At 39.7% G+C, this 15,341-nt stretch overlaps 1 protein-coding gene across 6 annotated transcripts in view; it reads left to right on the forward strand.

Annotated features, from left to right (window-relative positions):
* The window catches only part of ARFGEF1 (ARF guanine nucleotide exchange factor 1), a 104,538-nt gene that overhangs the window by 58,028 nt on the left and 31,169 nt on the right, over positions 1 to 15,341 (forward strand). For 5 of the 6 annotated variants that reach the window (XM_074146186.1, XM_074146187.1, XM_074146190.1 and 2 more), the window contains exons 10-19: positions 895 to 1,129; positions 6,309 to 6,408; positions 6,529 to 6,668; positions 6,776 to 6,884; positions 8,232 to 8,433; positions 9,490 to 9,601; positions 10,815 to 11,020; positions 11,116 to 11,200; positions 11,960 to 12,131; positions 13,317 to 13,468. In XM_074146186.1, coding sequence (XP_074002287.1) covers positions 895 to 1,129; positions 6,309 to 6,408; positions 6,529 to 6,668; positions 6,776 to 6,884; positions 8,232 to 8,433; positions 9,490 to 9,601; positions 10,815 to 11,020; positions 11,116 to 11,200; positions 11,960 to 12,131; positions 13,317 to 13,468 — 1,513 coding nt within the window. Of the gene's footprint in view, positions 1 to 894; positions 1,130 to 6,308; positions 6,409 to 6,528; positions 6,669 to 6,775; positions 6,885 to 8,231; positions 8,434 to 9,489; positions 9,602 to 10,814; positions 11,021 to 11,115; positions 11,201 to 11,959; positions 12,136 to 13,316; positions 13,469 to 15,341 lie in introns of all 6 variants that reach the window. The other variant, XM_074146188.1, reaches the window with a different exon arrangement.

The raw sequence follows: 15,341 nt of genomic DNA on the forward strand, positions 1-15,341 counted from the left end.
GAGAGATACGGTCTTTTCTGAGATGATCACAGGTGAGAAGGAGCATCAGGAGGCTGAGGAGAGAATGCTTTCGCCCGGAACGCTATTTAAATCGCACTATATTTTCATAGATGCAGATTTCCTTTACACGTTTTTTTGTGTGTGTGTGGTTTTGGGGTTTTTTTGACTGTAGTGTTGTTTGTTTTTTTTTTAAAAAAAAAACATAAATAATAGCACTGTTCTGACATGAATTGTAACTTTGCTCTGTAAGCAGCATGATGACAACGCTGCAGTTGCCTGACTTTGCTATCACCCTGCTTAAAATAGGCATGTTACGTATTTTAGCTGCTCTTGGAGTGGGATGGGGCCAGTGACTGATAAACAATATAAAATACTGTATTTGAGAAAAGAGATTTCAGCGCCGGGAGGAAGCAGATGAAGCAGTACGGCTGCTGTCTTTGCAGTCCTTCAACTTTCTTTCCATGCTGGTGGAAGCAGAGGAGGAATTTCCACCTTTTGGTAGTCAGGGTTCTGGAGATGGGCTGGATATTTTGGATGGCATCTTCCAAAAATCCATTCAAAGGAAAGAATGCTCCCTTTATCCTCTGGCGGAGATGGGCAGCATTGCCTGCTGTTGCTGCTGTTCTATGGAAGAGAGAGTGGCTCAATAGTAATGGGAAGAAACAGTAAGTGGAAAAGGTTATTCTTGCCCGCCTTCTTGGCTGAAGAGTTATTTATTCAACGGTAAAGATCAACATCTTTTTATGACTCTTTCTAGACCAGGTTGTGGCAAATTTTGAGTTTAATTCATGAACATTCCACATACAAAGTCCTTGTGGTGTGTATTGACTTTTCAAGAGAATGTTTTATGTTTTATGACTCAACACTGAGCTGATGTTTTGCATTTTATTCTAGATCTCATGAACTGCGATCAAAGATTCTTTCATTGCAGTTGCTTCTGTCCATTCTGCAAAATGCAGGACCCGTCTTCAGGACAAACGAGATGTTTATTAACGCTATTAAGCAGTACCTTTGTGTTGCACTGTCAAAAAATGGAGTCTCATCAGTTCCAGAAGTTTTTGAACTTTCACTTTCCATATTTCTTACCCTTCTGTCAAACTTTAAGACTCATCTAAAGATGCAGATTGAGGTACGTTACATGAATTTCTAATTTAAGGGGGTAGGGCAGAGGGGGGGAATGTTAAGTGAACGTTTTTTTAGATTTGTGTGTAGCTTAAATTTGTTTTCCTTTCTGAATCTCAGTGTTTGTGTAAGTCTTGCCAGATCTTCCCATGCTTAGAAGGTCTTTTTCACCCACTGGTAATGGACTTGCTCGTAACCGTGCCCTTGAAACTCCCTTCAAATAAAAGAGCAGCATTTCCTTTGGAATACTTAGAGATTAAATAAGATTTTCTCTGTACCATCAGAAGTAGTATGACACTTGTGATAGCGTTGTTTAGTGAAGTGGAAAGTGATGGGAAAACTTTTGTGGGGCTGTTTAAAAAAATTTCCATCATATTGTAACTGGAACATGAAATGAAGTACCTAATAAAGTAGGCTATTTCATCACTTAATAATAGACATTAACATCAACTAAGAAATTTCTCAGTGCAAAACATGCTTTGATTTACTCTGTGATCGAAGTGAATTTTTACAGTGATAACTTATGCCCATACTCACTACTATTAATCTACGAGTTAATTTCCTTTATTTAAAAGCAGAGGTTTCGGTTGGCTGTGGCGTGGTATTATTGCAGAATGATGCTGAAATTCAGAAGTGAGCGTGTTTATGGATAAGCTCGGCCAACCAATGTTCAATAATGCGATGAGGAATTTCAGCTGTGCACTACATAGTACAAATTAAGAAAATGAATACGCTTACAAAAAGACTGTAATAGATGCGTTTGCAAAGGAATCTTAGAATAAAAATTAATGACTGGGAATGCATTGTGGATTCTCTTTGAGGTCACTTGAACAGATTTCTTTCTCTAGGGATATCCCAGCTATTTGATTATTGTATATCAGGACCTGCATCAATATATGTCCAAATAAGATAATCTCATTTTCTCAGGTCTCAAAAGGCATAGGCACAGTTTAACTCCTTGGGCCATACGTAGAGATAAGTCTCTATTCTTAGCAATAAGAGTTATCTGAGTCCTGACAGACGTAGAGAATTTTCTCACTGGACGGATATATTCTGAGTCATAGGGGAAAGCAAGATCATAGAATCATAGAATGGTTAGAGTTGGAAGGGACCTTAAAGATCATCCAGTTCCAAACCGCCTGCCATGGGCAGATGTATGTAGAGGCTTTGGTTTTCACTTGTAATTCTTGTGCCATAGGGTACCAGCAGCTTCTTGGAATGATTGAACCATGTGGATACCCTCTTGTGTGTCCCATGTGTTAAACATCTTAACCTGTGGTGAATAAAGCAGTAGTGTGCGCGGTGTTCATTTTGGTGATTTCATCTTTTGGGAGTTGGTGTGAATACCGAAGCCTAGGGATTTCCCCGTGAGCATGGATGTTCAGTGTGGAACAGGATGCTGAGAAATACTGATAATGTGGCTGTCATAAGGACCTTGAATTCAAGAATTTCTTCATCTCTGGATGTCGTTGTATAAGTTAAGATGTTGTGGCACCTTTGGAGGAAGAAACTCATTTTGCCAGTACAGTGTCAGAAGAGTATTGTTCTCTAATCATTTACCAAATTACTTTGATGCCTTTTTGAGGAAGAAGCAATAGGATTTTAAGCGAAAGAGGGGAGATTTAGATGAGATCTTAGGAAGAAATTCTTTGCTGTGAGGGTGGTGAGACCCTGGAACAGGTTGCCCAGAGAAGCTGTGGCTGCCCCATCCCTGGAGGGGTTCAAGGCCAGGCTGGATGAGGCTTTGAGCAACCTGGTCTGGTGGGAGGTGTCCCTGCCCATGGCAGGGGAGTTGGAACCAGATGATCTTTAAGGTCCCTTCCAACTCTAACCATTCTATGGTTCTATGATTTCTAGTATTTCCTTGAGCATAGCTTGGGTAGAAACACAGGTTTGGTGATTGATTGAATGTGCCTTGAAAACACGATGCATTTTGAAGACTTTCAAGGCAAACTGTGTGCTCCACAGGGCTGTAGCGGGTGTGTGATGTTGAGAACGTCAGACAGACTGGGCCGAGCACAGCCTTGCTTCCCACAAAGTGTTGGACTCGCTATGTGTTCCCAGAGCTCATAAGTCAGCGTGTAGGTGGGAAATGCATAGCAATCCGGCTTCCCTGACAGAAATTTGATGAGCTTCCATCGCTGCCATCCTTTCCCCAAGTTCCAAACAGAAAATGAAGACGTAGCAGAGGAAAATCGGATATAGGATATCCTACACCATTGCAGCAGCTTCTAGAATATGCTAAATTAGGACCGTTGCCACATAGCAGGGCTGTATTTCCTCCTCACAAATATGAAAGCCAAAAGCTTGATGCTGCCAAAGTATCCATCTCTTACAAAGTACAAGGGACAGCAGTTTCTAGAAACTTACTCTTTTTCCTGGTTGTGAGCTCAGAATTCCTCTTCTTTCAGCTGCTGATCCTAAAGGTTATTCAGAAGATGTGGGTAGACAAGTAGATAACTTCATATTCAGTTTGTCTTGGAGCTGTAAGGAGAGCCATATGCTCTGATTTATAATATGCAAAATCTTTATATTTTGGGATTGAGGCTGCATTCTTCATCTGTGTAAGAAATTTTTGGCCTATTTTAAAATAATAATTTCAGATTCTGCTGAAAGTGACCCTCCCTTGCTCCTTTGACTTAAACATTCAGCGGACACTGCCCCCTGACAGTTAAAATAGTGTGAGTCGTACCTTAATTGTGTTAAATGGGTGGGTCAATGAATATATTTGCTGCAATGAAGTCCTAGATACCAGGAGATTTGGGGTGTCGCTTAGCTGTACTTACCATTGCCACCCATGGATAACTGTGAATAAGCTATCTTAAAGCTCTTCTTTTCAGTTGACCAAACTAAATGATTAGCTCTTTTCTGGTTTCCTTTTCTGATATGCAAGAAATAAAGTCCCGACTGTGACGTGAATTGCAACAAGTAACATGTTGATAGATAGTATTTTTAAGATCTGAAATGTAAAAAGTACTGGGTTTGAGAAGCTGTTCATTCCAAGATGTGCTTGTCCAGAGTTGACATCAGAAGCAAGAACTCACCTCTGTCTTGAAAGCACAGGCATCTAAAGTGTCTTTGTAGTATGTGTACCTTCCAGCTCATTTCTCTCCTAACTTATATTTGGGTTTAATTTTTATATGTGAAACTTCTTTCTCTGCTCCATCAGTGGCTTCTTTTTTTAAATTCCCTGCCAGGAAAAAAAAAAAAAATTTCCTGATTCCAGAGGGTATATAACATCACTTTCTTTCAGTAAAAAAATCAGAAAACAGCAAATATGTAACTAAGGATTGCTCATAGCATGACCTTTATTAAAATTTTATGTCTTCCTCTGTTTGGATTACATAAAGTTGTGGCTCAAATCAGTCTAGTACTCTTGAGTATATTTAAGCGCTTGAAAGTCTTTGATCTGTTACGTGTTGAACTCCTTATGTTTCATAGGGATGCTTTCCTTATTAAGCCTAGTAACTGGGATTGTGCTGTGTGCCTCTTTTTCTCTAAAGAGGCCAATAAAATGTTAGTGCATTTTGCTTGAGGAAATAGCTTATCTTCAAAGTTGCTTAAAAATCAATGCTGCTGTTTTTCCCTGAGCATGCGACTTCGAGCGAAATTAGTCTTACGCTATCTCTACCTGGCTAATAGCATAAAAAACTCTGTAAAAAAATCTGTGGTATCAGGGAATATCTAATATTCAAAACAAGGGTAGTCATATTTTGGTATTTCTGTGCTGCTATCAGAGAAGAGGAGGTTGATGGCTTGAGACATCAGCAGTGTTCTATTAAAAACACTTTAGTGAGACCCCACCTGGAGAACTGCGTCCAGCTCTGGAGTCCTCAGCATAAGAAGGACATGGACCTGTTGGAACAGGTCCGGAGGAGGCCACAAAGATGCTCAGAGGGCTGGAGCTCCTCTCCTATGAGGACAGGCTGAGAAAGTTGGGGTTGTTCAGCCTGGAGAAGAAAAGGCTCCAGGGAGACCTTAGAGCCCCTTCCATACCCTAAAGGGGCTCCAGGAGAGATGGGGAGGGACTCTTGATCAGGGAGGGGAGCCATAGGACGAGGAGTAACGGTTTTAAACCGAAAGAGGGGAGATTTAGGTTAGATATTAGGAAGAAATTCTTTACTGTGAGGGTGCTGAGGCCCTGGAACAGGTTGCCCAGAGGAGCTGTGGCTGCCCCATCCCTGGAGGTGTTCAAGGCCAGGCTGGATGGGGCTTTGAGCAACCTGGTCTGGTGGGAGGTGTCCCTGCCCATGGCAGGGGGGTTGGAACTAGATGGTCTTTAAGGTCGCTTCCAACTCAAACCATTCTATGATATCTGGGTGGATTTTGGTAGCCACAACTGTCTCTGAGCTCTCAGACATGCAGGACGGTGATGTGATGCTGGGTAGGATGATGCGATGCAGCAGTTTGAGTTCATTTGCTGTTACAGCAGTTGCTGCTGCTTAGGGAAGAAATGAGAAAAAGCCTGCTCTAAGCATGCTCAGCTGGCACAGTCTGCCTGTAATACTAATGGATCTGGTGAGGAACTAATTGACAGGGGATGAAATAGTCTCTATTCCAAACAAAAGCATCTGTAGTAAAGCGATTTCAGGGAAAACTAATACATCTTTTAGGGAAGAGTAACCTTCCTATTAATGGACCTGCTGCATTTTTTATGTAATGCCTGACCAGTGCCCTTCTTCCCATAATCTAACACTGTGGAGTGATTCTTTTGTGTCAAGATGTTTCCCTTCTCATGAAAGTCTGATACTTTAAATTGGCATAAGTGGCTGTTTGTTACGTTTGTGGCATTATATCAACATCTCATAGCGAAAAAGGATAATACTTTTCCGTTCAGAATCCCAAATGAACTCTAACAGCAGCTTAGACTTATTGTTAGGCTAAATGCTCCTTCAGGACTTCACATCATTCCTGGTTCTTCTTTTTTGGGTGGTTGGAATACGAACTGTATTCTTCAGCTGGACAAAACTCCAAAATTACATAAGTAATAATTTGAATTCCTAATTTGAATGTATCAAGCAAAAGTTTCCATTTCCTCCTTTCCTCTTTTTTTTTTTTTTAATTATCTCTTGTACCTCTAAAGTGCTGTTCTCAGAATTATGTCAGAATATTGGCCATCAGAGTTAGTGACTGTGTTATTAATAGATGTTATTTTTCTTCCTCCCTCTTCCTGGAATATTTGTTAGGTTTTCTTCAAAGAAATTTTCCTGTATATCTTGGAAACTTCCACTAGCTCATTTGATCATAAATGGATGGTTATACAAACGCTGACAAGGATATGTGCAGGTATTAAGGACCGTTTAGGTCTGGTTTTTACATTTTTATGCTAAAGAACAAAACTGTACTTGCCTTTCATTGAATGACCAAGTTTTTCTTCCAAGTTTGACGATGTCGCTTTGTTTATAGATGCCCAGAGTGTAGTGGACATCTATGTGAACTATGACTGTGACCTAAATGCAGCAAATATATTTGAAAGGCTGGTTAATGACCTATCAAAGATTGCTCAAGGAAGGGGGAGCCAGGAACTTGGCATGTCCAACGTTCAGGTAAAAATTTCACCAAACTTCATGAAAAGCTTCACATTTCTTGGCATGATAGGTTAATACTAAACTCTCCATTCTACTCATGTATTGCTTTTGAAATCTTTTTCTAGGAATTAAGTTTGAGAAAAAAAGGATTGGAATGTTTAGTATCGATCTTGAAGTGCATGGTGGAGTGGAGTAAGGATCAATATGTAAATCCCAATTCTCAGACAACACTTGGTAAGACACGAGTTGTGTTTCTTCTGGTTTTAGTAAAGAGGTGCTGCAGGAGTTCATTGCATTTTTCCACTATTTTGAGACTGTTAGTGTCCAGATTGTAAAACTTCTTGCATTGAAAAAAGAGAGAGAATAAGCTTCTTTTTCTTTGCTAGAAGTATTGGTAAGTGGGGGTTGGTGTCATTTGAATGAGTTCTCTAAGTTGTCTTTTGTTAATTGTATAAATTCCTAGAAAGCTACTACACTGAAAATGACTAAATCCAGTTATTTTCTGTGTTTCTGATTTTAAAAGGATCACAAAATTTACTTTGAAGCTCCTCTAATTTCATCTAACTTCATATTGATTAAATTTTTAGAGAAGCAAACTGGATGGAGAGCATTTTTTTTTATTTATTAATGTATAGCTATAGAACTTCCAGTGTTGTAAGGAGTGAAGTAACTAATCATTACTTGTTTTAATCTTGTTTCCATCTGACCTGAGATGAAAGGTACTAAGGCTATGCCAGAATTTTCAAATTAAGCTCTTAGGTGAAGTAATAACCTTTTTTAGAGGTGGTAGCACAGCAGTCTGGGAATGGAGAGCACCAACTCCTTGGCTTGTCTGATGATAAGCACTTTAAGACGCTCTGTTTCAAAAAGTTAGAATAGTGTGCTTCAGGTCAGGTCAAAAGTAACATTGGACTTGAAAATAAAAGGAAAGTTCTGAAAGATCTGCTGGCCACACACTGAAGAGTGTGACCAGCAGGTCAAGGGAGGTCATCCTGCCCCTCTGCTCTGCCCTGGTGAGGCCCTGTGTGGAGTACTGTGTCCAGTTCTGGGCTCCCCAGTTCAAGAAGGACCGGGAACTGCTGGAGAGGGGACAGCAGAGGGCTATGAAGATGATGAGGCGACTAGAACATCTCTCTGATGAGGAAAGGCTGAGGGACCTGTGTCTGTTTAGCCTGGAGAAGAGAAGACTGAGGGGGGATCTGATCAATGCTTATAAATACTCAAAGGGTGGGTGTCAAGAGGATGGGGCCAGTCTTTTTCCAGTGGTGCCCAGGGACAGGACAAGAGGTAATGGGCACAAACTTGAACATACAAAGTTCCATCCATTTAAGGCTTAAATTTCATGTATGTGATGGACTGAAAGAATCCCCCTTGATATGTTGTAGTGGTTTTTTTGTGGGGGTGTGTGTTATTTTCCCAACCAAAACAACAGCAGAATATTGATATAAAAATAAATAGGTCATTGAAGATAACCCTAGGAATCTTTAGAAACCTTCAGAGAGGATTTGAAGAAGAACCTGTGATTTAAATTTCTTGTCACTGTATGTATTTTGTATGTATGTAACCCTTTCCAATTTATAGGCCAAGAAAAACCCACAGAACAGGACAGCAATGAAACCAAACACCCTGAGACAATTAACAGATATGGAAGCTTAAATTCCTTGGATTCTACCGCTTCGTCAGGAATTGGCAGTTACAGCACACAGATGTCTGGCACTGACAACCCAGAGCAGTTTGAGGTCCTAAAGCAACAAAAGGAAATAATAGAACAAGGAATTGACTTGTGAGTGCCCTTTTATCGCCCATGGGAGGGTGGATTCTTTTGGAGCTATGAAGATTCCTGGGTTTTTCTTCCTTCTCCTCATAGATACTCCTCTTGTGTTAGGAAAAAAACTCTGGATGTAACAGCACTTCCTCTGGTGAAAGAGTGCTGAATGGTGTCCCCTTTGGAGCCTGTCAACAGTGTTTTGTGTTAACCTAATTCCTCACAGCTAGAAGATGAGTACTCTGAATGTTTGTTCTTTTTTCTCCAGACCTGCTTGTTTAAAAATAAGACTTTTGTATTTGGATAAAAAGAACAGTGAACTCGTGATTGGTTGAATATGACCCGTTTTAGTGTACACGTTACTTGATGAAAGTGCTTACGCTGGTGCTTCCTTCTGATTAATGAATTTGTCATAATTAGAACTGGAGGATAGTATAATTTCTCAGTGCGGTCTGACATGAATCTTCTGTGTGATTTCAGGCTTGTCACCTTACCTCCTCAGTGAGGTCGCTTTATGCAAAAATAAACGTTTTCTGCAGCATAGTTCTCAGACACTGAGAACTGAGACCTGTAGGGTTTCAGATTCTTTCAGTGACCTGGTTCCGTGTCTTATACATTTCCTTTCTTACCGGCAACTCCTGGATTTCTTGATCGTTTCATACAGATTAAAACAAAAACCAACAGAGCACAATTGTTCCTTTCCAAGCCAAGACTTTGCTATTTCTGTGGAATACTTTTTTTTTTTCTTCTCTAGTGCCAGAGCAAATGATAGTGTTCAGCTCTCTGTACTGGGAACTGCTCAGATGCCATGCTGGCAGTTATGTAGCAAAGAGGAAGAGGAGGATGTTTACAAAGGAAAGAAAACCATAAAATCATCCAATGATGAAGGGAATAATCATAGAAGGGAATAGCTCATTCCTATTTAATGCACAGTTTGATAAAGGAAAAATATTTAATATGTAGATTTTTCAATACCTCATCCAAATGTATTGAATCTTTTTACTTAAGCTGGTAAGGCTTTGTGTGCGGGTGAAAAGGGTTAACTCTCACTCCATCCTGATCTTGATTGTACAGATTCAATAAGAAACCAAAGAGGGGGATTCAGTACCTGCAGGAACAAGGAATGCTTGGCACTACCCCTGAAGATATTGCTCAGTTCTTGCATCAAGAGGAGAGATTAGATTCAGTAAGAAAACTGTTTTCCCAATGGTTGTTTTTGCTCATGTTGTTGATGTTCTTAATGTTAATTGCAAATCACACGATAGTGGTTTAAAGTGTATAACGTTATTGTACGATGAAGAAAAGGAAACGTGTCTCTCTCTCTAAATTTGTAAGTAATTTGGAGTATTTGTTAGAGCTGTACCCTGTACTATGTGCTTCCTGCAGTTCAGTGAAGTGTAAAGGAAAAGACTGACCTATTTGAGCTGCCTCCAAACTTGTATTTAGTTGCAAATATAGCTAGAAGCAACTTTTTAAACTGTATGTACTTTGGTCCAATAAGGGACTGCCAGAAGTAACTGTGCTTCAGAGACAGCAAAAACATAACACAGTGCAACAGATTTTTGCTGCCTCCCAAAGGACAGTTCATTAACCTAGATTAGTTCTTTGATTTTTATTTACAGCTAGCAGCTGTTGCTGGACTTGGAAGGGCCCTGCAATATCTGGCTGAGGAGGGTGGGAATATCTCGTGTTGGTATTGTCATGGAAAACTTAGCTTTCTGAAAGGGCAATCTGCACCGTTGTGCTTAGTAGCCACCCCTGTTGTTTTCTAAGGAAAGGCTTGCATATGCCTCTGCTTGCAGCTCTGACTGAAGTCACAAGTTTCAGTATTAGAACTTAAAATCAGCCATCAATACAAAATTTTAACCTCAGTTTACATATACAGGCATCTTTATCTGAATGCACAGTAATTTTTAACTGTACTGGGTTGCGTTGATAGTGATCAACTTGGATGTATCTGAATACCAGCTATTTATATTTGAGTATCACTTACATCTGTTTGAGATGTGTACTCTAGTGGGAATGAAGTTGAGTTTAATGAGGTTTTCATTCCTCTAGTAACTAAGTTCCTAACTGCAAAAATCATCACAGCACAGAACAATCATTGGTAATACTAACTTTGTCTTGTGCGTGTGTGGAATTCATCTAATAGAAAAAAGTGGTACGTGAGAAAAACCAGAGAAGGAAAGTAGGCAGATACGAGTGTGTAAGAACATTATGATGGAATATGTAGCCAAAATATATTGCTTTAGAGAGTAGATGAGAAGTCATATGTCTTCATTAACCGCATACAGGCCTCTCTTTTTGTGAGACATATGGGCAGTATGACTCTGATCTTCTTATTTACTATTTTTTTCCAGTGTAAATGCACCAGTTTGTCTTCTCTCTTCTTATTTTAGACTCAGGTTGGGGAGTTCCTGGGAGACAATGATAAATTTAACAAAGAAGTCATGTATGCATATGTAGACCAACACGACTTCTCAGGAAAGGATTTTGTTTCAGCTCTGCGCATGTTTCTAGAGGGATTTCGTCTTCCAGGAGAGGCTCAAAAAATTGATCGCCTGATGGAGAAATTTGCTGCTAGATATTTAGAATGTAACCAAGGGTAAGTCGTATTTCAGAACTTCAGGAAGCTGAATAACAAGTAAAAAATCCTAATCTGTTAAACTTGCTGTTCTTTTTCTCTTTTTTCCCCTTCAGGCAAACTCTTTTTGCTAGTGCAGATACTGCGTATGTGTTAGCTTACTCAATTATCATGTTGACAACAGATCTTCACAGTCCACAGGTACGTCCCTGGAAAAATATTTGTGTAATCTATAGACATCTAACTTTCAGAGTTTGTGGCAATGAGTTTGTAAAAGATTGATGTTTGGTTTAACACCAATTTGTGTGTAAGAAATATGGTCGCTTAAGTTTGTGCATCTTTTAAGTATTGTTTCATGGGTGTGGAGGTTTTTAAACTCTTTTGGTTAGACCTTCCTGTAAGGTATCGTTTCCCTACTCTGTGTTCGATAGGAATTATGTGGATTTGCTTTCACATTATGGTACTCACAGTAGGGATCTAACCTACAGTCAAAGATAGAACTTCTGTAATGACTTCTGCTCCTGATTTCACTTTGTTTGAAAAAATAATGCAGCTTTATTTTGATAAGTACTGCTCACTTCTGCAGTGCGTAATATTCAAGGTTGCAATGATTAGCCATCATCATTCATTCAAGCAAAATCTGGAGTCTTGAACTCTTAGGAGATTATGGGACTATGTTTAAAATAGCTTGGTCTGTATGACAAGATAAACCACTTTTTTTGGTAATATATGTCTGATTGGTCTGTGGATCCTACTGAATGAGTGTTGTCCATGTGGTCTTGTGTTATTTTGTGGATTTGACAATGTAGTCTTGCATGCATTGATACCTAATGTCTTCTGAATCATCAGATTTGTCCTTGATGGTAACTTTTCATCTGTTTGGCTGCTTTATAGGCAGCGTTGTAATTGCTATGAACTTGCCTCATTTGTTGATACTAACAGCTCCTTTCTGGGTTTCAGGTTAAGAATAAAATGACAAAAGAACAGTATATTAAAATGAATAGAGGTATCAATGACAGTAAAGATCTGCCTGAAGAATATTTGTCTGCTATCTATAATGAAATAGCTGGCAAGAAGATTTCAATGAAAGAAACAAAAGAATTAACAATACCCACAAAATCCAGTAAACAAAGTAAGTAGTTGCAATATTAGCTTTCTTCAAAGTGCTTGACTCTTCAGTTTCATGAAGTTATCTCCTTTTTTTTAAAATGAGAGATGAATGAAGCGAGCACCACTTACTTAGCTCAAAATGAGTCCTAACTTCTGATTTCATATCCGAAAAGGATGATGCTACCTTCAAGTCTGTGTTACGTGCAACTGCTTATCTTCACTTCCCTTTGCATCTGAATTCCTGGTATTCAGTGCATTGACCGTGGAGAAGGCAGGTTTTGCTGTTGAACAGCAACAACGGGAAATGAATTTGGGGATTTTATGAAATAACAGTGTTGCTGATGGATGTAGTGCAGAACAAACACGGTAGTTGTTCCTTCTATTTCTAAATCAACTTCTGTGTTTTCCTGCAATAACCACTCTGGCATCTTCAAAAAATGTGCATTATTTGGTTTGTGGGGCCCTAATGCGCTCTATACATTAATGATCTCTTTTTCTCTCAAATGCCACAGTGTGAAGATTCAGTTGTTATTCATTCTAGCTTTTCCACGAACTTTAAGAAACACTTGACTTTTTCCCCACATAGTCAAATTTGTATACTTTTAAGTCCTAGGTGAGCCTTATGAACAGATTGCTTACAAGAAATTCGCATCTGGAAAAAGAATCCCTCATTTTCAATATTTGTTCAATTAACATAATGTTTTTATGGTAATTTTAAAGGAGCTGATCCTTACATTCTGCTTGGGTTTCACTTTCTTGATGAGATGGAGGTTCCATTACTGAAATGAAAAGGGGATTAAGGCAGTTCTCCCTCAGAAAAAGGATGTCCACTTATTTTTCTTGTTACTTTCTGTGCTGATGGATTGCTCTGAAACTTCTGTTCACTTTGAATTTATCTTAGTGGATGCGATATTTATGCTGTCAGTTGAGGTGCTGGAGAAGAACTGTTTATGGTACAAATCTTAAAATGCGGTAAAAGTTTAAAATCAGGTTACATTTCATACATAAGTTTGCCTTAAGTTAAATTTTATCTATATTGTAAAAGAAATATCTTGCTGGTGTGGTAATTTCAGAAAGTAAAGATAATGCGAAAAATGCATCTGAGTATGGCACTTAATGAAAAATGAAAACTGTTATATGGCATCATATAATATATAAGATACCACTGCTAAAGATGCACAAATGAGAGGAAAAACTGTGTTCACAGGTGTTGCTAGTGAAAAGCAGAGAAGACTCCTATATAATTTGGAAATGGAACAAATGGCTAAAACAGCTAAAGCTCTTATGGAGGCAGTGAGCCACGTTCAGGCACCTTTTACTAGTGCGACACACCTGGAGCACGTGAGACCCATGTTTAAGGTAAGATACATGTTTAGATATTTACCTAGAATATCACATAGTTTCTTAATACAAAATACTGGCTGACGGGATTTGCTGAAAATATTAAAGATTGTAGTTTTTGCTATGTTTTGATTATTTTGTAACTTACTTAACTTGCTATAGGAAAAAAGAGATTTTGAGGCTCCCAATACAGTTTCATTTGGGCAAGAAGGCCTGGGGTGCATCAGGAAGAGTGTGGCCAGCAGCTCAAGGGAGGTCATCCTCCCCCTCTGCTCTGCCCTGGGGAGGCCCCATCTGGAGCACTGTGTCCAGTTCTGGGCTCCCCAGTTCAAGAAGGACAGGGAACTGCTGGAGAGGGCACAGCAGAGGCTACAAAGATGATGAGAGGCCTAGAACATCTCTCTGATGAGGAAAGGCTGAGGGACTTGGGTATTTCTAGTCTGGAGAAGAGAAGGCTGAGGGGGGATCTGATCAACGCCTGTAAATACTTAAAGGGTGGGTGTCAGGAGGATGGGGCCAGTCTTTTTTCAGTGGTGCCCGGGGACAGGACAAGAGGTAATGGGCACAAACTTGAACATGGGAAGTTCCATCTAAACATGAGGAGGAACTTCTTTGCTGTGAGGGTGGCAGAGCCCTGGAAGAGGCTGCCCAGAGAGGTGGTGGAGTCTCCTTCTCTGGAGACATTCCAAACCCGCCTGGACACATTCCTGTGGGACCTGCTCTGGGTGGACCTGCTCTGGCAGGGGGTTGGACTGGATGATCTCCAGAGGTCCCTTCCAACCCCGTATCATTCTGTGATTCTGTGATTTACCCCAGGATTTGAGAAGTTTCTATGCTGATAGAAGCAGCATCTAGTTATAAGGGAGGAGTTACGAGGAGTATGTTGAGGGTACAAAAGTATAAAGAGTAGTGAAAAACTTGAAATCATAGGATTTTTATTTCAGGTGTAGAGGTGCAGTCGAAACAAGTATCTCCGTGTTGCGATACTTAAAATTAGTTTTGGTTTCAATGGGAATGAAAAATTAGAAGGGCAAGGAATAAACATCAACTTTGGAACATGGAATCATTTCATAGTTTGAGTTAGAAGGGATCTTTAAAGGTAGTCCTAGATCTAGGAATTCATCCAATGCCTTTGATACCCTCCCAGAGTTATGGTTTGGTGCGTGCAAACACTTGGACACTTGTTGGACACTTTCCTGAGGTAGTGCTTTTGGAATTCCTGGCTTAAATGAAACTAAAGCTCTGTGGTGCATCATTTTATTATGAAATTAAGTGTGAAATCTGTTGCTCCCTACTGTGCCTGTTGACTCTGTATTTTATCTGGGGTGATTTCAGGAAAGATTATTTCTGAAATCGTTCTGGGTACCATGGGGTTTCCTCTCCGTAACCGTGTGTAGTCATGGCATCTTCTGATTGTTTTTTCTCCTGCAATAACTTTCAGTCGAGCGTATGACAGTGTCAGTCCCACCTAAGGCAGGAGGAATGGGGAACATCAGCAGTGGCTTAGATACAAAAAGATGGATGGCCAAAGGCTACAAAATTACAAGCAGAGAGATCAAGGAAAGAGCCATGTCCTGTCTCTTATTGTTGTTGTCTTATTGTAATTTTAGTGGATTTAATAAAGTTTGCTGCCCTATTGTACCCTACCCTTTTTTTTCCCTTTCTGGTGTTACCAGGACAAACTTGTCTTAATCTAAGTACGTACTTTTCATCATAAAGGAATCTATTTATTATACACTGTGTTGGTTCTTGCAATAACTATTGATTCTATCTTTTTTTCTCACTGTGCAAAGGTAAAGGTTATCTCAGGAATACCAAAACTCCAATAGACATCTAGTGGACGTAGCTGTGGGGTGTGGGTTTTTTTCCAACTATCTCAAGATGGTTGTGT

The sequence above is a fragment of the Numenius arquata genome, chromosome 4, assembly GCF_964106895.1.
Source record: "Numenius arquata chromosome 4, bNumArq3.hap1.1, whole genome shotgun sequence".
Taxonomy (NCBI): Eukaryota; Metazoa; Chordata; class Aves; order Charadriiformes; family Scolopacidae; genus Numenius; species Numenius arquata.